The sequence below is a fragment of the Gopherus evgoodei genome, chromosome 2 (genome assembly GCF_007399415.2).
Source record: "Gopherus evgoodei ecotype Sinaloan lineage chromosome 2, rGopEvg1_v1.p, whole genome shotgun sequence".
NCBI lineage: Eukaryota > Metazoa > Chordata > Testudines > Testudinidae > Gopherus > Gopherus evgoodei.
In genome coordinates, this window is record NC_044323.1 from 135,464,272 (window position 1) to 135,488,240 (window position 23,969).

At 43.5% G+C, this 23,969-nt stretch overlaps 1 protein-coding gene across 1 annotated transcript in view; it reads right to left on the reverse strand.

Moving 5' to 3' along the window:
• The window catches only part of DNAH5 (dynein axonemal heavy chain 5), a 202,250-nt gene that overhangs the window by 178,057 nt on the left and 224 nt on the right, over positions 1-23,969 (reverse strand). The window contains 9 exon segments of the mRNA XM_030551718.1: positions 5,679-5,894; positions 8,365-8,487; positions 9,291-9,398; positions 10,378-10,491; positions 13,100-13,273; positions 15,424-15,561; positions 16,302-16,523; positions 19,386-19,549; positions 22,675-22,759. Coding sequence (XP_030407578.1) covers positions 5,679-5,894; positions 8,365-8,487; positions 9,291-9,398; positions 10,378-10,491; positions 13,100-13,273; positions 15,424-15,561; positions 16,302-16,523; positions 19,386-19,549; positions 22,675-22,711 — 1,296 coding nt within the window. The 5' untranslated portion in view covers positions 22,712-22,759.

Genomic DNA, 23,969 nt, shown 5'->3' on the forward strand with positions numbered 1-23,969 from the left:
TTTATACTGATAGAATCATGACATTGTGCACTTGACTGTGAAAGGAATAGTGAGGAAAGGAAATAAGGAAAAGACGGTTACTCACCTTTGTAACTGTTGTTCTTCGAGATGTGTTGCTCATATCCATTCCAGTTAGGTGTGCGCGCCGTGCATGCACGTTCGTCGGAAAATTTTTACCCTAGCAACTCCAGTGGGCCGGCAGGTCGCCCCCTAGAGTGGTGCCGGCATGGCACCTGATATATACCCCTACCGGCCCGCATGCTCCTCAGTTCCTTCTTGCCGGCTACTCTGACAGTGGGGAAGGAGGGCGGGTGTGGAATGCATATGAGCAACACATCTCGAAGAACAACAGTTACAAAGGTGAGTAACCATCTTTTCTTCTTCGAGTGATTGCTCATATCCATTCCAGTTAGGTGAATCCCAAGCCTTACCTAGGCGGTGGGGTCGGAGTGAGAAGTCACGGCGTGGAGCTCTGCGGAGCCGAAGGCCGCATCATCTCTGGACTGCTGGACCAGGGCATAATGGGAAGCAAAGATATGAACGGAGGACCAGGTCGCTGCCCTACAGAGCTCCTGGATGGGCACGTGGGCAAGGAAAGCTGTCGATGACGTCTGAGCCCTGGTAGAGTGCGCAGTCACGTGATCCAGAGGAGTCCGAGCTAAGTCATAGCAGGCTCGGATACAGGACGTTACCCACGAGGAGATTCTTTGAGAGGAAACAGGTAACTCCTTGGCACGTTCTGCTACCGCCATTAAGAGTTGGCGGGTACTGCGGAATGGTTTGGTTCTCTCTATATAAAACACAAGTGCTCGACGGACGTCCAGCGAGTGAAGCTGCTGTTCCCTGCGGGACGAGTGGGGTTTCGGGAAAAAGACAGGGAGAAAGATGTCCTGGTTGACATGAAAGGCTAAGACCACCTTGGGGAGAAAGGCTGGGTGCGGTCTCAGCTGGACCTTGTCCCCATGGAACACCGTATAGGGGAGATCTACAGTGAGAGCCCGGAGCTCCGACACCCGTCTGGCTGAGGTGATGGCCACCAGGAAGGCAGTTTTCCAGGAGAGACAGAGCAGGGAGCAAGTCGCGAAGAGGTCCATCCGGGGACATCCCCACCTCTGGAAGAGAGAAAGGGCAACGTCCGGGCGAAGGGACCACTCGTGGGAAAGGAAGGATCTGCTCAGATAGTCCGCCAGCATGTTCCGAACCCCGGGAAGGTGAATGGAGTGGGCTATGCAGAAGTCCCAAAGCCTCACAGTCTCCTGACACAGGGAAGAAGACCTCATGCCGCCCTGCTTGTTGATGTAATACATGGCCGTTGTGTTGTCGGTGAATACCGAGACACACCGACCTTGAAGTTAAAGACGGAATGTTTGGCAAGCAAGGCAGACTGCCCTCAGTTCCCGTATGTTGATGTGGAGGGCTAATTCGTGAGGTGACCACCGACCTTGTGTCCGTAGGGTTCCGAGATGGCCCCCCCCAACCTAGATCTGAGGCGTCTGTTGTCAGGGACACCGAATGGATGGAACTGCAACCCCGCACATACCATGGACTGGTCCAGCCACCACCTCAGGGAACTTAATACGTCCTGGGGAACGGTAACAATCGCGTCCAGAAGGTGCCGGGTCGGACGGTGCTGACTGATGAGCCAAGACCGGAGGGGCCTCATGGCAAACGTGCAAGCCGTCATGTGGCCCAATAGAGTTAGGCACGTACGTATGGAGGTCAAGGGTGCTGACTGCAGTCGTCGTATAATGGCCGTCAAGGTCTGGAACCTTGCTAGAGGAAAAACGGCTCTGGCTAGAGTCGAGTCCAGAAGTGCTCCGATAAACTCTATCCTCTGAGTGGGGATTAGCGTTGACTTTTCTATATTAAGAATGAGGCCCAAGTTCTCGAAGAGACTGCTGACCATGCAGACATGGCTGAGGACTTGTGCCTCTGATGACCCCCGAATCAGCCAGTTGTCGAGGTACGGAAGTACGTGTATGCGGCTGCGACGGAGGTGGGCGACGACTACAGCCATACATTTGGTGAATACCCTCGGGGCCGTGGAGAGGCCGAATGGGAGGACCGCAAACTGATAGTGGCAGTGGTTGATCACGAACCGAAGGAACCGTCTGCGTGGCAGGAAGATGGTTATATGAAAATACGCGTCTTGCATGTTGAGGGCAACGTACCAGTCTCCAGGATCCAAGGACGGGATAATGGTTCCCAAGGATATCATACGGAACTTCAACTTCACGACGTATCTGTTGAGTTCGCGCAGGTCGAGGATAGGCCTGAGGCCTTCCTTGGCTTTGGGGATCAGAAAGTAATGGGAGTAAAACCCCTTGCCCAGCTGGGCTTCTGGAACCTCCTCTATGGCTCCTTTGTCGAGGAGCGTCCGCACCTCCTGAAGGAGTTGCTCGTGAGAGGGGTCCCTGAAGAGGGACGGAGGAGGGGGGCAGGAGGGGAGGTGCGAAACAAATTGCAGATGGTATCCAGCTTGTAATGTGCGTAAGACCCAACGGTCTGATGTCAGACGAGACCACGCCGGGAGGAAAAACGAAAGACGGTTGGAGAAGGGCGGGGATGAATCCAGGAGGGAAACTAGTGCAGCGCCCTCGGGCGCACCTTCAAAATGAAGGCTTTGGGCCAGAGGGAGCTTTGGAGGAGCTCTGGTTTTGCCCCCCTTAGTTGCCCGATTGTCTACGCCGGCCGTTCCTACTTCGGCATCTGGCGAAGTCCTGCCTCTGGCGAGGTTGAGGGTAGGGCCGGCGCTGCTGTTTAGGCCGGAAAAGTCTGCGCTGGGTGACTGGTGTATGTATCCCCAAGGAGCACATAATGACCCTATTGTCTTTAAGGCTTTGCAGCCTGGGGTCGGTCTTGTCCGAAAACACGCCCTGGCCTTCAAACGGGAGGTCCTGTATGGTGTATTGGAGCTCCAGAGGAAGACCAGAGACCTGAAGCCAGCAAAGCCGGCGCATGGTCACGCCAGAAGCCAGGGTCCTGGCGGCTGAATCTGCGGCGTTGAGGGATGCTTGCAGAGAAGTTCGCGCCACCTTCTTGCCCTCATCAAGGATTGCCGCAAATTCCTGACATGTATCTTATGAAAGCAACTCCTTAAATTTGTCTGCTGCTGCCCAGGTGTTGTAAGTGTAGCGGCTAAGGAGAGCTTGTTGGTTGGACACTCGCAGCTGGAAAGCGCCCGCAAAATAGAGCTTTTGGCCAAGCAGGTCCATGCGCCTCGCTTCTTTAGACTTCGGTGCCGGGGCCTGTTGGCCGTGACGCTCCCTCTCGTTCACAGATTGTACAACGAGGGAGCACGGAGGTGGGTGGACATAGAGATACTCGTACCCCTTCGATGGCATCATGTATTTGCATTCCACGCCGCGTGCCGCGGGCGGAACTGATGCCGGCGACTGCCAGATGGTAGTGGCATTGGCCTGAATGGTCCGTATAAAGGGAAGGGGGACACGAGCAGGAGCATCTGCAGACAATATGCTCACCACCGAATCCTCAATTTCTGAGACCTCCTCGGCCTGCAAATTCATGTTTTGCGCCACGCGCCAGAGGAGGTCTTGATGCGCTCTGAGGTCGAGCGGAGGAGGGCTGGTGGATGTTGTTCCAGCCACTGCCTCATCCGGGGAGGATGACGAGGAGACCCCCGGCAGGAGTGGATCTGCAGGATGCTCCATCTGGAGCAATGTTTCCGGCTCTGGAGGGAGGTCAGGGTCCCGCTGGTGAGACAATCCCTCCTCTGCAGGGGACGGGGGAGGACGAGACAGTGTGGCCTCCGGAGCCCTGTGCTCTGAAGTTGTTGGACGCGGGGGAACCTGTTGCTGCCCTTGGGCTTGATGATATGCCCAGGGGGTCCAGAAGCCCCACTGCTGTGGTCCATGCTCCTGAGGAGGGGGCTCCTGGAAGAGAGCAGCAGGTCTGTCCGTGTCCATAGCGTACGCGCTGTCTGTCTGAGAGGAGACAGACGGCTGTTGGGATGGCCAAGGTGGAGCCGAACGGGACTGATACGGGTCCCTCAGTCTAGACGGCAGAGACCTCCTCGGTGCCGGGGACCAGTGCCGGGAATCATACCGGTGCCGGGAGTCATACCGATGCCGGGATCGAGACCGGGACCTACTACCAGCGCGGTGCCGGGAGGTCGACCGGGATGCCGAACGCTGACGATGGGAGCGGCTTCTGGAATCTCGGTGCCGGTAGCGGTGGCTTGAGCCAGAACGGTGCCGGGAGTACCGGGACCTCCGTGAAGAGGATCGGCGCCACGAGTACGACTGGTACCGCCATGGGGAGTGGTGCCAGGACTGCGAGCGGCATCCTGACCGAGATTGTCCACGGTGCCGGGATCTTGATAGGGATCGATGCCGGCTCGGTGAACCCGGAAATGGAGCTCGCAAGGCCGTGGGCTTGCCCTTTGACTGCAGAACCCGCACCGGAGGCACCAGGGGTTGAGGTGGCTCAGTCAAAGCAATCAGGTCCCGAGACGAAGCAAATGTCTCCAGTGTCGAGGGAACCACTAGCTCGACCTCAGATCTTATGGGGGAGCTGTGAGGGACCGGACTCGACAGACCTCCCGGGCCCGGAGTCGATGGAATCCCTATCATCGGTGCTGCGGCCGTAGATGGTGCCGGACGCTCCATCTGCGTCTGCTTGGCTGGAGTGGCAGACGTCAAAGGCCTTGCTTCTGGGCCCGGTGCCGGGGAAGGCCGGTGCCACGGCGTCTTACCGGTGCCGGAGCGGTCCGGTGCCGGAGAGGAGCCGGCGCTCGGTGTCGAGGCTGGAGGGTTAAGCGCTGCTTCCATTAAGAGGGTCTTTAAGCACTGATCCCTCTCCTTCTTTGTTCTTGGCTTAAATGCCTTACAAATGCGGCACTTTTCCGAGATATGCGATTCCCCAAGGCACTTCAGGCAGGCGTCATGGGGATCGTTCATTGGCATCGGCTTCTTGCAGGCCGAGCACTGTTTAAACCCTAGAAAGCCGGGCATGGGCCCGGCGCCGGGCGCAGGGGAGGGCTAGAGCCCAAGCCTGCTAACTATTTACAACAAATACTACAACTAACAACTAATACTAAAAACTCTAATTACAACTATAACTATATACAACTATTAGAACAACGAGACAATGGAGAGCTAGGGACGTGGAGGACAGCTATGCCGTGCTCCACCGTTCCAACGACTGACACAGCGGTAAGAAGGAACTGAGAAGCAGGCGGGCCGGCAGGGGTATATATCAGGCGCCATGCCGGCACCACTCTAGGGGGCGACCTGCCGGCCCATCAGAGTGGCTACGGTAAAAATCTTCCGACGAACGTGCACGCACGATGCGCACACCTAACTGGAATGGATATGAGCAATCACTCGAAGAAGAATCCATGTATCTCTGCCCTAACCTCTTGCATTTATCCATGTTTTGCATATTTTGAATATTTCACCCCCAACCTTTCTTGCTTATACTCCCTTCCTTCTTTGCACATTTATCCCTCTCTCTAAATCTTTGATGGAAAATGCTTATTTAAGAGCAAATTATATGGACTATAAAAGTCTTGTGCATTCAAGTAGATTCAACAATATACATCTCTGAGAATGGACTAGTACCCAGTAAGATTAGTACAGCCTATTTTTAAAATTTCTCCATAGTCCATCATCTGCATTTGTTGCTTTAATTCCAACTCTGCCTAATGATGTGTGTACCTGATATTTTGTTGCCATAACTTCCAATCCTTCAATCTTTGATTCTTGCAGAACTGAGTAGGTTGTAATGGTACTGAAGACATGTATAATTTTAACTAGACGTCGATGAAACGTTTCAAATTTTCCGAAGATATACATCTCACTAAAATCAAACTGTCTTTCAGCTGGATTTTGTTCTAGTTTTTCTTTTGTCTTGTGAAAACAATTTTGATACTCCTTGGAAACAACAAAATTGAACAAACATGAGAGACATCATAAACATTTCATTTTCATAATCTAGAATAGAATTATCTAGACAGTCACCATCTCTAATCAACTGGTGTGGGGGGTGCAAATTTGATTAAGTAATCACTAGTCTACACTACACCAAGTCTTAAGTGCAGTTCTTCTCTGAAAAATTAGGTTGAGAAATGGTATCATGGGATTCCACATTCATTATGTCTTCATATTTGCATATTCATTTTGCTTATCACATCCTTAGCTACATCAAAGCCCTATTGCCTTCAATGGCACTATACAAGTGAACTCAAAAGTGGGAATTTAATTAACATGTAGAAAAAGAACCCAATTCACTTTCCCTTAGTTGGACAGTAGTTAGAGCAAGGTTTATCATTAAGGGCAGATATAACTGAGTACAAACCAAATAGTTCTGCTGAGTAACAGTGTCTTCAGTTTTCCCAAATCATTTCCTACAGGAAAGCACTGTAAAAGTTAGAGTGCAGCTCTCTTGCAACAAAAACACTTATTCTGGCTTGTGTGGACTGCACCAAACCTTACCATAATCAAGTTTAAAAAATTGTTCTGTCAAGCATCAAACTGTGAACAATTTAATAACACCAGTACATAGTTTCTCTCATAGGTAGCCCCATTTAAGTTGCGTACATTTACTCTCGTCTGAAGGACTACTGAAGAGCCAGGATTTTCACAAGTGCTTAGTGATTCTGGGTGTTGAACCTGTAACATTTTAAACGATTTTCTAAGGTTGGATGCTGAGAACTTCTTGAAAATCCACCCCGTTACAGTGTTTTAAGTTCAGCACCCAGAATCACTAGTCACTTTTGAAAATCATGGCCCAGATTGATTGCTTGCCCTGGACAATAAGGGATTCATAATCTATCTCTACATTCATGAATCGGACTTCAATTTCAAGCCAGTGCTTCTCAATATGCAATATTCCATCTTTAACCCAAATACTGACCTAGACTTAAGTGTATGTAACTCAACTCTCTTTTTTAAGATTAATCCCTGAAAGCATCTTCAATATGTAAATGAAAAATATTTAATTTAGATATTAAGGCTTGGATTTTTGTAAATGGGCTTGAAGGAGTTGGTTTGCCAAATTCCAATAGGCTTTTTTTGAAAAATCCCCACCTTAGACTATAGGTAGTATGCAAATCTCCAGTGTGCGGCTGGTTAAGTTCAACAGCTTCTCCAAGTTACTAGGTTGCCATGTATTCACTCTAACAATCCCCCCCGGCCCCCGCCTCCTTGCCATGACTACCATCTTTCTGGCGAAACTCAGAGGGCAAGAAAAATCCCAAATATTGCAGTGTTAAAATGTCTATGTTGAAAATTTTACTCTAGTATTTTAAGTGCCTATGTGATTTAGGAGCCCAAATTACATTTTCAAAAGTCACTTAGGTATTTCAAAAGTTTACCCATAATCTCTTTTGGAGCTAATTAGGTGTTGAGAAATGTTTCCTTCCTGCTTTCATTATTCTTTCTAGATATACTGACCAACATGCACTGGCCTGGGTGCCTAGAGCTAACCTCATATTTAAGAATGCAAATGAAAGCTTATATTTAGGTAACCAGGTATGGAATTTGTAGTGCAACTTAGGATGGGAAATTTTATCCATTGAAGATATGCCACCAAATTCTAATTATAATTATCCCAGGGTAAATCCTTACCTGAACTTCAATTAAGGAAAGGAGTTACACCAGATTTTTCCCAGGGAAAGTGAGATCATAGTTTGGCCCACTGTTTTACTAGAGAACTGTCTTTCACTTTTCTATATGCAATGAATTATTTAATGTCAGTCACTATTAGACAGACAGAGAACACACCACAAATACCAACAAGACTAAGGTACCTGGAAACATTTGTAAGAATCTGTGTAAACTTCAATATGGGATTTTCTCTGAAGAAAATTATTTAGTATTTAATGACTCTAAAGTAGTTAGTGCACTTGGAGAGAGACTTTAAAACAGGCTCTGTATTCAAGACTCAGAATATGATGACAAATGAAAATACTGCCACAGCATGAGCTCACTATACGCAACTTCAGTGCTACAATAGGTGCAAGGAAAGGGTTATAGAGAAGAGGACCCAAGATGCCATGGCCATTTTTGCATACTTGATTAGGAAGCGGTCAGACAGTCTTTATGCACCAAGAATGAAAGGATTCAGTCAGTCCCCAGACTTCATGGGAGAACATGTCCCCACTTGCCCTTCTACACCAACAGTCAGACAAGGGAGTGAGGTGGAGATCTTGCAAGTGGACTATGAAGGCTAAGTGGACCAACACCATCCAGTGGATGTATTTTGCCTGCAGAACACAGGGCAGAAGACTCTAGAAATAGAACACTGAGGCACTCTCCCACCCCTTCAGTCCCAGGAGAATCCAGTCCTGAGGCCACACATTTTTTGCACTTTCATTTATCACACACTGAGCTTTAAGGTTACCTGTTTAAGTCTAATAGCTGCTTGCAGCTTCTCCATAACTATTTCCCGAGGCTGGTCCCAGATGGTGGCCATCTTGTTGTTAGTTATGTATGCTTTACATGCTGTTATCATCTGATTTGTTACCTAAGGATAAAATTAATTTCTAGTCTTATGAATAGGTCTGATTTAACATGTTTTGTTTTCATTTCATTTTATGTCCCCCATTTACTCGTTACTGGCTGACTGCACATGAAGCACCAAAGCTTCCAGCTAGGTGTGTAGACAAATGGTTTCACCTCCAATGACCAATCTCAATTCTATTCCCCAACCAAAATGCTGCTGATCAAGTCACTACCCAAGAGATAGGATAGTCTAGAACTTTAAATGTGCCAAACACAGTTGAGGTGACAAAGCACTTTTGTATCTTGTGAGTCAAGTATAACTAGTTATGTCCCAGACGACTGCACTAGGAGGGAATAAATAAGAGGCATTCTTAAATTGAATTCCTATTTTCATGCAGGAATGAAGAGTAATAGTTAAGAAATGAGCTAAGTTAGCAAAACTGTATACAGAGTGCAAAATTCACAATTGGCATAAGCAGCTATAACTCCGTAGAAAACAATGCAATCACAGCTGCCTATGGCCAGAGTGAGTTTAGCCCAGATTGTCTTTCAAGGATTCTCCCCAAGAACTCAGTTGGTTTTTAAACACTTGTCATGGTTACTTGCATCATTTAAAAGACTTCACTCTAGATTCTTTTGATCAGCATTTGAGTGTACATTCAAAGGAGAGTCAAGAATTCTACACGTTGAGATAAAGGTGGTCTCACTAAATTTCCAGGATCCCTTTGTGTTAGTCTCCCCATGGGATCTTTTAATTAAAGGTCAGCTAGATGTTTTGTACAGAAAGTGATACTGACACCAAGAGAGTATGTTCTGTGCACCTACCTTCACAAACAGTGAGGTTATCTTCTCAGAGGTATTGTAGTAACGTGAGATGCTATGAATCATCTTTATTGCATTTATGAGACCTGGAATAGCCTCTATCATGGACACCTAAAAGGAAACACCATAAGTTACTCAGTGAAATTCACCACTGCCTTGTATCTTGTATGATTTACAAACATGCAGAGAGGGTATAAAGTGTCACCTTTCTAATTTGAAAGTCTCTTTTCTACTGTGCATTCCCTTTACTGAATTAGCCGACTTATCTGATAGCCCAACCAATGTGATTAATTTGTCTGATTATTTTGAGAAAAATCTTGCAATTCAGGCTCAGACGACAGAGATGGGAAATGGAATCTAGAAGGGCCAAATAACTAGGGCCTTGTCTACACAATCTTCCACTGATTTCACTATGCAGTGTTGTTGTAGCCATGTTGGTCCCATGATATTAGAGATAAGGTGGCTGCGGTAATGTCTTTTATTGGTCCAACTTCTGTTGGTCAGAGACAATCATTGAAGCTTACACACCACTCTTCTTCAGCTCTTCTTGGCACATTCAGGCACTTAGAAGCCTAAAACCCACTAATAGTAATTGGGATTTTGCCTCCTAAGTGTCTAAACCAGATAAGTGCTGCAACACTGAGCACCGCACTGCCTCAATATCTTTACAAATCTGGGCCATGGTCTTTAACCAGGTAAGTTATAATGAGTAACAAATGAAAAAACAAACCTCCTCTGCCTACCTTCATCACAGCTCTAAACTCCCAAAATTTATTTTGAAATTAGTAAAAAAAAAGAGTCAGCATTGCATGTCCTTCCTTGGATGTCACAGAAAGCGGAGCATTTGTTAGATCTGGCCTGGTATCCCTGAAGAGGGAACACTCACTACCAAGTAACTTGTTTTTCAGTGACAGTATAATATAAACCTGTTTTGAGAACTTGGAACTTGCTGCAGGGATTCTGTGGGTGCAACGTAATGTTACATGACTTTCAAACTGTCAGTGAAACCTATGAAATGGAAATTTGCTTGCAGTTCAGTTGCTATATGGAATCTTATCTTTTCATTCAGGGAGTCAAAAGTTGTACTTACAGGGTCACTGTTGTATAGGGGGTCACAGCATTTTTCCAGCGTGTAGAGATACTTAACATTGTCTTTGGCTTCATTAGCTGCATCAGTGATGCGAACATCCAGCTCTCGCCAGCTCTAAAAGAAAGAAGTAAAAACCAAAAATAATTATTTTAAGAAAAATTGAAACATCAAAGATATTTTACCAGGTGAGGATCTGGCCCTCTGTATCAATAATTTAATTACAACCTACAGCAACAGATACATAACAAAGCACAATAGAATGTAGTTAGTATTACAGAGTCTATTTTCCATTAGATGCCTATGTATACAATACCCATTAAAAAGTTACATTAATTGATCCAGAGAACAGAATTTCCACTACGTGTAGGTATGGCTACATCTACACTGCACACCACTTTCAGCAGCATGCAGAGTACATGCAGCTACACACTGCAGTGGAAAGCAGGCTGCGCCCACACTGCGGTGTATAGCCACGTGTCAGGGAAAGGCTCTAGCAGCGGGGAGGGAGCAAAGAAAGATTTCAGCAGCATCCTACTTTTGGAGCTTTCCCCCACTGCCAGAGCCTTTCTGTGCAGCTGGGAAAAACTCCAGCAGCAGAGAGCTGGCAGAACCTTTCCCCACTGCCTCTTCCCACCAGAGCCTTTTCCTGCTGCAGGGAAAGGCTCCTGCAGTGGGACATTACACTACTAAAAATAGAAGTGCAGATGGGGAGGTGCTGCTTGGACATGCAGAGAGCTGCATAGGGTATATACCACCTAAGCAATGCCTCATGGTCTACACTGATACTTACATCCATGCCAGGGGTGCTTTCTGTGTACAGGCTCTACACATCCACTGAAAGGAGTGTGCAGCATAGAAGTATCTTATCAGTTTGGTCGAGTTCCCAATTCAGCATCTAACTTATCTTCACTTCTGTTACACCTCAACCAGACAGGTGACACAACACAGCAAGTGGCAGTGCCAGGGCATACTTTATACACTATGTTCTATGTACGTATCATGTGATGCCATGAGGGAATGAACTTGCATCACTCTCACCAAGACAGGAGAAATTCTAAAGGCAAAAGGATTTTTTTTTTTGAGCTGGGGAATACTTAGTTAACAGTCCCCTCAAGCATAGTGGTAAATCCACCCAGATCCCTCAGCAATGCTTGGGAGCCCTGAATTTCAAGAACTTGCAGAAGCAGCTACTGCTTACAGGTTATGGGCCTTTGGAAAAAACAAAGCACAAGAGAGGGAAGTGATGACCAGCATATGGTAGGGAAAACTGCTTTATCCTTTCCCTCATTGCAAAAAATGCCTAATGCTAGAGAACTGGCTGGTAGCATATTTGAAATTAATAATCTGCCATCAATGCCTGAAGTGGCTACTGGAACAGCACAGTAGATCAGCTGCTGCCAACACAGGGATGCAGGGAATGGTAAAAGAAACCTCTTATCGCTGATCGCAAATGCAAGTTGAGAGAGCATATGGGTGGGAAGAAGGCTAGACACTGGGAGTGAATGTGGTGGAGTTATCAGCAGAGGCAGATTAAGGTTTCCTGGTACCCTGGGCCAGTGAAAGTGTGGGGGCCTTCCCCAGGCCTTCCCCTGCAGTCCTGCCCCTATCCCACCCTTCCACCTGTAGCCCCACCCACAGCCCACCCACTTTTGTCCCTTCTCCCCTCAGTCTCACCCCATTTCATCACCACCCACTGCAGCTCCACAACCTGTTTGTTCCTTTCTGCTCCCCCACTACAGCCTCAAGACTGGAGAAGCTCTGTCCCCACCCCACAGCCCTGGGGCCACAGTGGGGAGTGAGAGCTCCCCCAGCACTGAGGCTGTAGCAGGGAGCAAGAGCTCCTCCAGTCTTAGAGACGCAGCCGGGGTCCGGGTGCTGGAGCTTCCCCCACTACTCTGTGCTTCTGTGGGGGCCCAGCGTCAGGGTGCAGTGGTTTCTCCCACTCGGCACTTCTGTCAGGGACCAGGGTCAGGACGCAGGGGCTTCCCCCTCCCCACCCTGGCTTGTGCTTCTGCCAGGGCCCAGGCTTCCACCACCCTGCTCAGATTTGTGCTGGGGACAGGGCCCCCATTTTTATGGGAGCCCCCCAATTGGCCAGGACTCCTGGGACAAGGCCCCGTCAGCCCACTGGATAATCCACCACTGGCTATCAGGAACTGGGCTGCAAGGAAGCAAAGTGACACACGATAAAATGGATGTTTTGGATAGGCGGTAAAACGAAGAGCATCTGGGAAGAGTGACACTTGAGGAGGCTCTCCTGCTTTAAATTTAGGCTTGGGAGTCCATGACTATTAAGCCAATTCCTCTACCTGATAGATTTCTAAAGCCATTAGCTATGTGCATCTTATTAGATCAACAGAAATGCCATCAACTGGAATGTGAGGAATTGTTTTGCTTGGCCACAAATATGGGGGACTATTTTCTTCAGCTACCTGCCTGTTCATTCTAATCTGTTTATGTCATAACCAACTTTCACTGAAAAGCTTTACTATTAAATATTGATTTGTGATATGCTCCGTAGATGCAGGCCAGCGCTTAACACCTAATAATAAATATTAAGTCAAATCCCGGTCTTTCCCTCAGTCCTCCGTATAGTGTGTTGAACTTAAAAAAATATAAGAACATCAGGATTTTGTCCATTAAATATGCTGTATATACTGGGAAACTAATACTGTATGTAACCTATTTTCAGCCTTTAGTTCTGTCTTAACTTAACAGAAACCTTCAGAAGTCTGGATTTAGCAGCAGTAAGTACTCCCAGCACGCCTTCACATCTGGGCTCTTCAGTTGGTCCAAAGGTAGCTGAATTTAGACATCGTTTCTTCCAGTGATCCAGTTCTGCTCGTGGGCCCAGGTCATCAGCTTCTTTCCTCAACTGATCATTTTCAGCCAGGACCTTGAATTACACAGCAATATATCAGTGACTGATACAGAAGTGCTGCTATTTATCTGAACAGATGCCGGCGATATGAAGTCTCCTATTATTACTGACGTTCACCTCCTGTTTGCAGTGTTGTTGTACACGCAGTTTTCTATGGCGGTCCCAGGATATTAGCGAGATAAGGTGGGTGAGGTAATATCAGTGAAAGAACTGACAAAGAGCTCTCTGTATAGTGCAAGCACTTGTCTCTTTACCAACAGAAGTTGGTCTGATAAAAGATATTATCTCATGCACATTGCCTCTCAGTTACCCTCCTGTGACTAGTTAGGAGCAAGGCTCCTCCCCACCCCACCCCCCTTCTTAAAAAGCCAAACTGACTCGATTTTGCTTAAAACTGTAAATTTGAGTAGACAATGGTATTTCTTCAAAAGCCAACATAAGAAATCAAATTAACATATTAAGACTTGAATAGCTAGCAATAGTGTAACCTTAGTCTACCTTAGGTCAAGCGTTTACCTTAACACACTGAGTTCATTACTTCCACTTTGTTCATCACTGATTATGACAAAGCTTCTACAAAGAGCACAATTCTGATAAATCAATGAGAGAGGTTTAATAACCAGTCCATTTGGCACAGGATAGATGAGGGAAGGAAGCTAATAGCATTTCTACTCCTCTTTACTTCTCATGACTATGTTGTGAAGCGCGTTCTCTTCTATAGTCTTCATTACAACTGCAGTACATCAAACTCCCAAAATGAATGCGCTATAACAATATTAAATTGTTAGCTTACATAAGTTAGTGCTTTTTATTATTAACTCCCCACAGTCTATAATCGAGTCCCAAGAACAGCATCCTTAGACCTCTCTAATCTACACAGATTTTTACATCACTCACCACAGTGGTATTTGAGTGCCTTAGGCTAAAATCTGCTTGCTGTACTAAGTATACTGTAGTGACAGCTTTAATGAGCATATTTTCCTTTTAGCAGTGTGTGCAGTACTAAAATGAGATTTTACAATCTTTTGGAAAAGGGAAAATACCCTGAAATGTTGCCAGATGTCCTTACTGTGTACCTACATCAAGATCCTTGCATTTCCTTCCTCCCCCAGAAGATCATGGCTTTTTGCTTTTTTTTTTTTAATTAAGGCCGCCAGAAGTCAATGCTAGTTTCTTTGTGATTTTGTATTTCATCATTTAGGAAGACTGAGATGCAAGAATTAATTTCCAAGAACAGAAAATCAGTAAGACTTAACGTAACTCACGTTTTATTTCTCATACTAAAAAAAATTGCGATCTTCATATATGTACATTACAGAGCCCTGTTTTCAATTGACCTATATAATTTAACCTTAGACAATATACTTTGAGCTACAACACACATTCACAGTTTGGGAATAAATGCATTTTTTTCAAATCAATTTGGTAGTTTGACTTGGTGCTTGTCTACACAAACACTTAGTTTGCAACAAGCTGGGATGTAAGTCTTCCCCATACTATTAGGCCATGCACTAAGTGTCTGGTATGGCAGCAGGTTTATTATAAAGTTCCCTAGGGTATTTTTAATCTATCCAGGTTTGAAACAGGAGTAGGCCAGTGTGCACTATTGAAATTTCAGTGTGCAGCAGCAGAATCTCCCCCCTCCACCCCATAAACTAAGCATTCATGTGGATACAAGCCCTTATCCAAGGGCACAGAATATAGTAATTAATATTCAGCAGACCATAGCTTTTAAAAACACAATACTACCAAAGGATAACAATACAAAATAATCAACCTGTAATTCATAAAGGATTCACTCATTATGTTTGTGCCAAAAACAGATACAATAGATGTATATATATCATAGGGCTATTTTGGAGTGGAGAAGCTGAACAAGTGCTGCGCTTTACAAATAAGATCAATCCCTTAATGACAGCAAGGAAGCTTAACTCTGAGCATCATGGCTAGCATATACTGTATGCATTTATTTACCAATTTAAGATGGGTTGGAGCTCTGTATAGCATACTGATTAGAGAAAAAGTGCATATGTGGTCACATTAGTAAATACTTCTTTCTACCAGTTCTGGGCTTAATGCTACTCGTGTAAACAGGACTAATCCAAGTTTCACTGACATTCATGTCAGAACAGTTGGCAATGTTTCAAATCTGTGCAGCGCATCACCTGTTCAATTTGTTTGATCCATACTTTCATGCAGGCCTCTATTCTTTCTAAAGCTTCTGTGCTGTTAGCAACAGCCAGATAGTCTGAAGGTCCCTTTAGAGTTTTCAAGTCATATGTGTCACACTTTGTCAGATTCACCTAAAAGAGGAAGAAATAAAAATTCAATCGAGACAGTGAGGACAGATACCTCAAGAGTTACCATTTCATTTGAAAAATTATTGCTTTGCCCTCTTGAAGAGAAGCCTGCTTTACATATCCACAGTTACTTTGAAGTTACAACGTAGGCCCTCCTGACACCCTAAACCAACAGGCCAAATTTCAGTAAGTTTCTGTCAACAATGTGCATGCCATGACTGGAATGTGGGCGTTCAGACCTAGTGGTCAGAGCAGGAGTCAGCCCAGGTCGGTACCGGAAGGCCAGAGTCCAAGACAGGCCAGTGGCCAAACCAAGAGTCAGGTGTCAGGAGAAGGCAAAGTCAGAAACCAGAGTCTGGGGTCTCTAACACACAGTGTCTGAAGCACAGACAGCAGGCAGTTTGTGTTGTTGCTCAGACAATTCCCTGTCATGGTTTAAATCCTGGTGCCAGCAAATCAGTGGGCTGGGAGAAGCTGCCATTCAAGTCCTGCTAGGTGGTACTTCCTGCTGAGTCCAGCCTCTCAGGGCCCTTCCTCAGGAGCCAGCCTATGCCTCCTGTGGTGATGTGCAGGCAATCAGCAGCCCAGAACCCCCATGGTCCCAGATTCTAGCCCTGCAGTTTTTACACTGCAGTACATGATGCTGTCTTTGGTCTGCAGTTAAGAAAAAGCCTTTGAAAGGAATTTTCTGCAACAACAGCAATGTTAGGTTCATTTTATAGCATACATGCTGACAATCTTACCTTTTCCATCAGACTCTGCTGAGCTCCTGACAAGACACTAACAAATCCCTCAAGGGAGCCAAGGAAGTCCTGCCGAATATTAGCTGCCTGCTGAGGACTACCAACCTCACCCCAACCTTGGTTCATAGTCTTGATGACCGGAATGAAGATTTCTGACAGCAAATGCTGTACACTTTTTACTAAGCCACCCTGAGCAGTATCCAGCATGTTGAAATTCACTTCCTGAAAGAAGGGGATATGAGCATATCAAACTGGAAAATAAAGTTGGTTAAGATATATGTATGTGATTATATAGGCTGGTCACATTATAGGTGCTTGGAGAATTAGAACTTGAACTCCTGTTCTTTAGCAAAGGCTGCAAGAATCCTAGTCCTGAACAAACTGGCCCCTCTCGGGATTGTGGCTCAGTTGAACTGGCTAGCAATGAGCATTTCCCTGTACAGTTTGTTTACATGGAGGCAGGCAACTCCTGTCCTCAAAGAAGGGGGAACCAAACGTCCTGATGAGGTGGCCCAAAAATTTTTTGGAGGCATTCATCTAGTATTCCACAAAGACCTAGGTAAAGCCAGAGAGGTCACCATTGTACACCTGGACTCACTTATTTCATACTGCACGTCCTACCACATTAAACCAAAATAGGTTGGAGGAGGTCTCAGAAGAGAATAGTTTTGTCAACAATATATACACTGAATTGCTTCTGACAAGGAGTCGGAGGAAAATGTTCAGGACTCCTGGCATGAAAAGTTCAAAGGAAACTTTGTTCCCTTGAATTAAGATCAATGTCAAATGCCAACTGAGGTACTATTTTAATTGGGGTAAATTTATAGTGTCCTCAGCAATGATATGTGGTCATTTTAACCACAATTTCTATATTTAATTAAACACTTGAGTAAAATAAGTGTGTAGCATATTACTACCTAACGCAGAGTCAGGTAGATTAAAGCAAGCATTCCATATTGGACTAACCACAAATACACTGCTGTTTATACAGGGAAATCCCAGAACAAACAACAAAATTAACAGCTGCTATGTTAACTTCAATGATGAAACACAGGAAAAGTATCTTGAGAGGTCCTAAATCCGTCATATTTTAACATCATAACCAATGCTTTTAATTACTCCTAAATGTAGGTAGCCCATCATATGCTCATCATCCATCTCAATTAAGAGTGAGGTTTAAATTTTTAAAGTACCTAAACCCATCTTCCAAAGCACCTAAGTGACTTAGGAGCTTAAATCCTATTTCAAGTTAATGGAACTTCGGTGTTTTTGATTAATTTATGTAGATTTGTCTTTTCCTCAGCAAATGAAGCTAATTAATGTTTTTCAAAGGGAAATCCAAAGTAAAGCGTTTGCAGTGAACTAGCCTGGAGAAGAGCAAGGTAAGGTTGACGGTGACAAGGACTTATGCAGAGCTCCCTGAGTTACCACCACTATCTAGGAATGTAAAACTAGCAAACATCTGATTATAACCCCTAGCTTAGGAATTATATGGGAAAATGGTAGACATATGCCCTTACTTAAGGATGGAAACCAAATCCCTTGCCACCCCTCCTGGTGCTATATTTCCATTCTGAAAGATTCCATACCTTTGCCAGTTTATATACCGAATGCACATTCAGCGGCTGCTTCATCTATAACTGCAATACAGCAATATCTTCAGGGATGTGACTATTGTGTATCAGAGTATAATCATTTAAGGCATTTAGCCCGTAGAACTACAGGGTCAAGGACTGAGATACTAAAGCCAAAATATTTGATAACCTTTGCCTCTCCTTGCGTATTAACATCACTTCCATATTTTTCAAAGCAAACTTCAATCATCCTGTATCAGTCACCTTGTTACTTCCTGGTTCACTGTAAGACATCCCAAGAAGCATCATTGGGTGACATCAAAAATATTAACAGCATAGGTTTTAATCAAACTGCTGATATTACTGATATCAGGCAGTGATGCGTTTGGGTACCTTCAGTCAATCCGGAATCTACAGTTAGTTTGTCTCTGAAGTTTTATGAAAGTCTAGTTACAAATTTTGTAGTGACGTCCCTGCATCTTTGTTAGTGAGTTTCTAGTTCTGTCTCAACGATTATTGCTTTGCAGCTCACTCTTAAGAGTAAAACGTACTGCACGTCTACCACTACTTAAGCATAAAGGGATACATTAAGAAATTCTTTACCATACACCATGCTCTTTTTCTCTATTTTTGATTGTGGCTACTTTCTTGCATGCACTATTACATAGATAAGAAAAATCTTTAAAGGGTTAAGCACCACATGCAATATAAGGGGTTGCATTAATACAGGATCTTTACTAGTTACTTTAATAGTTTTCTACAACACCACCAACTCTGTTCCCTGTTTAGATTCTGACACCCTAGAATGCTAACATAATCTCTAGTATCAGAGACCCAAGCTATCAAGAGTCTTCATGTTTTGACATGCATTCCTAATTGTCGGAGGATCGTGAGATGAACTGGCTCCATTTTGGTCATCTCAGATTATGCCAGAGTTAAATATTCATTGGGTAAGCTTTTATATTTGAGTACATATATTTTGATTTTTATTGTGTCCTTTGTGCAAAACTTGATTCGATCATACAGACAAGCATGAGATCATTTTCACTGCAAATCCACAAGACTAAATGTGTGGAACATCTGACTGTAAAAACATAAAATGACACCTATAGAAGTTCAAGCTTTGGCATCACAGTGCCACTGTTTGGCACAGTCTATGGTGTGGTCAATAAATCATCAGTAGAGATGCCGCTGTTTGTTTTCTTAGACCCTAACACAAATTTTCCCTTTTTGCTCCCCACTTTTCAAATCCTGTGTTGACTATAACAATGCGCTTGAAATTGGTGCCACTGACTGCTACCAGCACAATTGTTTGTGAAAGACAAACTATGCCACATTTCCTCAGTTACACTCTTCCTTCAGAGGAAAAGGCAACAATATTCCCTTTTTGGAGCTCTGCTCAGTTAATTGTACCAAGAGGTCTCAAATTAGAAGCTGCTATGATGCACCAGAGAAATTGAATTAAATTTTACTTTCTTATACTAACATCCAGCATTAACCTTTATCTTACCCGATGGATATTCTCTGCAGTGATGGTTTTGGAAGGACTAGCTCTAATGAAGAATACACATACACCGGTTAGAGCAACATCTATTCCCTCTGTTACAAACACTTTAGGTTTCTTGCTCCTTGCTGAGTCAGGATTGGGTCCTGTGCCTGGTGGGCCAAAATGTCCTATAATTTACATGAAAAAAAATTAGAGTTATCAATAGCTATGGTAAGCTATTCTTTCTAAAGGAAGGAAAGCAGTAGCTCAACTTTTCCATATCTAGTACAGGAGCTACTCCTAAACTGAAATGGGGACAAAAGTTTGTGAAAGGGACACTGGGATCTACACCTGGTTTAAAAAAAAAGTCTTGTAAACTTTCACTAAAAATGGAAAAAATATATTTGAAGTTTTAAGTAAACATGGAAAAAGTGCCTCAAATTCAACATGAAAATTTTCATTTGGGTATAGTTTTTGAAAAGTTAGTTTTGGTTTTCAGGGGACTGACAGATGGAGATGGACACACACGTTTTCCTGTGGTGAAGGGCACCATAAAGTAAAGAGGAAAACAGAGGATGAAAGGAAACCAAATGTATAGTTTTCTCACCGTCCCAAAGAAAAACAGATCAAAATTTTTTGGTTCAAAACAAATATTTTGGTTTTGAAACGAGTGAAAAGGTGAAATATGGATATTTGTTCTTTAAAAAACAGTTTTAATTGAAAAGGAAGAAAGAACTGTGGCCAGCTTTATTAAGTTATACTGTTACGTTTTAAGGCATGAGGGACAATACCATGACTTGGAAGAGGAGAGCAAAGCTTTCAAGTGCTAAGAAACTCAGCTCTGCCTATGGTATCCATTAGGGACATCTATATGTCCAACTACGTATCCAGCAGTAGAGATTGAGTCTCATTTGTTTATTTCTTATGCACATGAATAGTCACTAAGTAAACAGTAATACTGCTCGTACTGGCAAGGTTATCTCAGATTAAGGGATCCAATATTGTGTCAGCAAAAGGCTAAAAAGAAGTTTGCAGAAAAGAATTTTAGAGGTAATTAAGTCAGAGTTAAGAACAAGGAGAGATGGCCAGTGAGACCACCAAGGTGGCACAGCAACAAGCGAGAGTTAAGCAGAATATGGGACAGTTAAGTTACCTCTCTTTGGGGCAAAGACCTACACCATATAGTTACCATATAGTTGCAAGCAGTGAATGTGAGGAATTGTTTAAAAGATATCCCAATAAGATGGTGATTTGAGAGTGTTAATAATGAGCAGAGCTTAAACAGCATCTGAATAATAGGATTACCTTCCATCCTGAAGTTGGCCAAGATCATAAAGCAACAACTTTGTGTTTTATATGGAAACTAGAAGTACTGCTACTAAGTGATTGGGGTAGGAGAGGAAAACTATTACATTTTATAGTTTAACTTTAGATTATAAATTAACTTCATCTACCACTGTTCCCAGTTCATTGCAAAGTAAATGTCAAAACCTAAGGGCCCTCACTACAATACAAATTAAACCATGCTGTTAGGTTAGTAATTATTTTTTTGCCTTCAAGATACTCAAAGCAAAACTTTTGTTTTGCCTTGTCACTCAAGAACTTAATGAACCTTTTTCAGCAAGGTACCAACATCAGGTCAATAAGCCTGGGAAAAAGAAGGTCATTCATTCAATATGCATGAGTAATTTCTTTAATCTTCAGATGGTGTAATGTGATCATATTTGTGAGCCACAAGAAAGAAAAAATAATTTACTAAAGTTTAGTAAAGTTTTTATCTACTTGAGTAGATAAAAAATAATTTGTGAAGACACATGTGTGTATAAATATATTTGTGCATATGTCAAAGCCAAATGGTATACAGCTGCTTTCAGGCTACACTGAAAGTAGTTAATTTTACCTAATTATAATAGTGCCTCAAGACATGTTTAAGACAGAAAAGAGAATCTGACCTTTTAACCTTTCTCCCACTCCCTGAGTTGATTTGCAAGACTGAGATTTTTCTTTCTGTCTTCACTTAATTTTAATAGATACTTCCAAGCCTTCCAGTTTCTAGAGATTTAGTTTTAAAGAACAAATGGTATCAAGAGTTTTCTCCTCATTTTCTATTAGTACTACGTTTTAATGGACATTTCATAATGCATTCAAAATAATTTTGCCAATTTGCATTATTAATTGCTTGCCTAACAGACTTTACAGCAAGAGAGAGCAGTACATTAACATCCCTTCTACATTTTGATTAATGGACTTTTTTGTAAGTTGTATTTTAAGTGGAGGGAAAAGTTGACTATTATTGACTAATGTGATGTTGCAAGACTGAGTACGCACAACATTCCGTTATTCAAGACATTATTGATTAAAAATTTCATCCTCCTTGCCTCATACATTTGCTGTCAAAAATCAGACTGATGAACTGTAAGAATTTCTGGAGGTAGATTACAGATTTTAAAACGGGAACTATTTCTTCTGCTATAAAAGGTGTAACCTTTCCCACAGTTGGCACTATAGGCAATAGCCTGGTAAGAAACCCAATATGACTCCCCTGTAGTAGCCAGGAGAGTAAAGCAAGCTGCTGGGCTTCTTCGCAGGATGTAACCACCAAATAGCATAGGGTATGCCATTGGGTTCCCTTTCCCTTTTTTGGTACTGCTCTTTGCTAGTAAATGTCAGATTTTGAAGCTGGCCTAGAATTTTCTCCTTTCTTCTCTTGTTACCCATCAGATGTTTTCACTTCCTTCTTTGCCATCTGTTAGCTTCTCCCTCTTTTCATCAACCTAGCTCCATTCCTCAGCACCTCACATCCACATCCAGTCAATCCATTCCTCCCCTGTACATCCACTCTACTTCAAAATTTAATCTTCTAGCTCCAAGTGTAAGTTACACCAGGTGTAACTCTGTCAGTCACTGCCACACAGGTGTAAGACAACCTGACTGAGGTTCAAAGTGACTTATATGTCACTTGAAGCTGGTGCATTCAGGAGAATCACTTTCTAAATTATTTCCATCCCTCTTACAAATGCTTCACTTTGGAACGTAATTCAGTTTATCTACTCTATTTAAGGTTACACAGAAACACAGATACTATATCACGGAGCATCATAAGGGTTAGTTTATTGCATATGTGCAATACATCCTTGGCATTCACACAATTTAAGTGGAGGGAAAATAGAAGCATGTGACTTAACAAGATTTCAGGTGCCTTGAGCCTCACTTTATTTAATTTGGAAAATAGCTATGTTTAAATATCACTTAGCACAACTCGGGATGCGACATGTTACAGTAAAAAAAATAGTACTACTACAAGTTACTTAACCAGTTTCAGGTGTCTCCACATCTTGATAGTAGAACATGATATGACGAAATCCTTCAGTGGCCAAGAACTTATTGATGCGCTCGATCTGTTAAAAGGTTAGATCATTTACATACTTTTCCTAGTTATTTACTGGATAGCCTACCAGCATTCACAAAATCAAACCTTAAGTTCAAGCATTTTAGCATCATTGTTAAATAGGAAAATTAAACCATCATGTAAGGCCCAATTCTGCCACTTTTACTGAAGCTGAGTTGCTTCTACCCCTGCCAGTAAATCTACTCAATTTAATGGGGTTACTCAAATTGGTAATTACTGTGTAACATGAGGAAAAGTAGTAGGATCAGGCCCTTATTTGCGTCAGCCATGTACTGAATATTGTGTTCATAGTTATAAAAGTTGAGTTCACCATACATGGCTTCAATTAAGGCAAAAATGTACGGAGAGCTCTTACTCTGTTTCTCCACCACCATAGTTTTAAAGGATGAACTACGTTGACTGGCTAATAATTAGAAAAATGTAGCTGCTGTTCCTAAGCAGCATAGCAGCAGCTTTTTGGATGTAGCCATGTTCGAGCCTCAAGGGGGAATTTTGCAGCTATGTCCAGATTTAAGACTACCACGAATGCCCTGCTCCTCCAGCTTCCTTGAGCTACATCTTTGGGATGTTCAGCCTTAGGTAACTGTTCCATAGGCCCTTTAGGGCTCTATAAAAGGTAATCAGCAGCTTATTCACCCAGCCATTAACTGGCAATCAGCGGGCTCAGGGTACAGAACCTATGCTTAATATTATTTTATAGTGGCTGTATTGGACATGTAGTGGGTGTTTCTTAGCACATCCACAAATAGCCCCTAAAGGGTGTGGCTCCTCTTAGATGGACAACAGCTTATGCTGAAAGTGTCCTTTCTTACCGCTAAAGCGGGAGTCACTGAGAATCTCCCACAGAGCAAATACTTCAATTTTGTGAGATCCTAGAGAAGTTCCCTCTACTAATCAGATGCATCACATTCAAAAGTCTGGGTTTAACCCCAGGTTGATCTTCCATTCTGTTGAGGCCCAAATGTGAAGATGGGAAATCAAGGGCTCCATTAAACAGGGAAGGGGAGTTACTTCTTTCCTAATGAAGTTAACCTTTCTTGTAAACTTTGCAAATTCTCAATTATATATTTAAACTTATATTCATAGCCTCAAAAGCTGGAAGTGCAATATAGCTGAACTTGAGTGCAAGATGAGGGAAAAATAATTAGAGGAGTCTGGTGATCCACAAGCACATACAAGTTAATTGATAGCTGCTATAA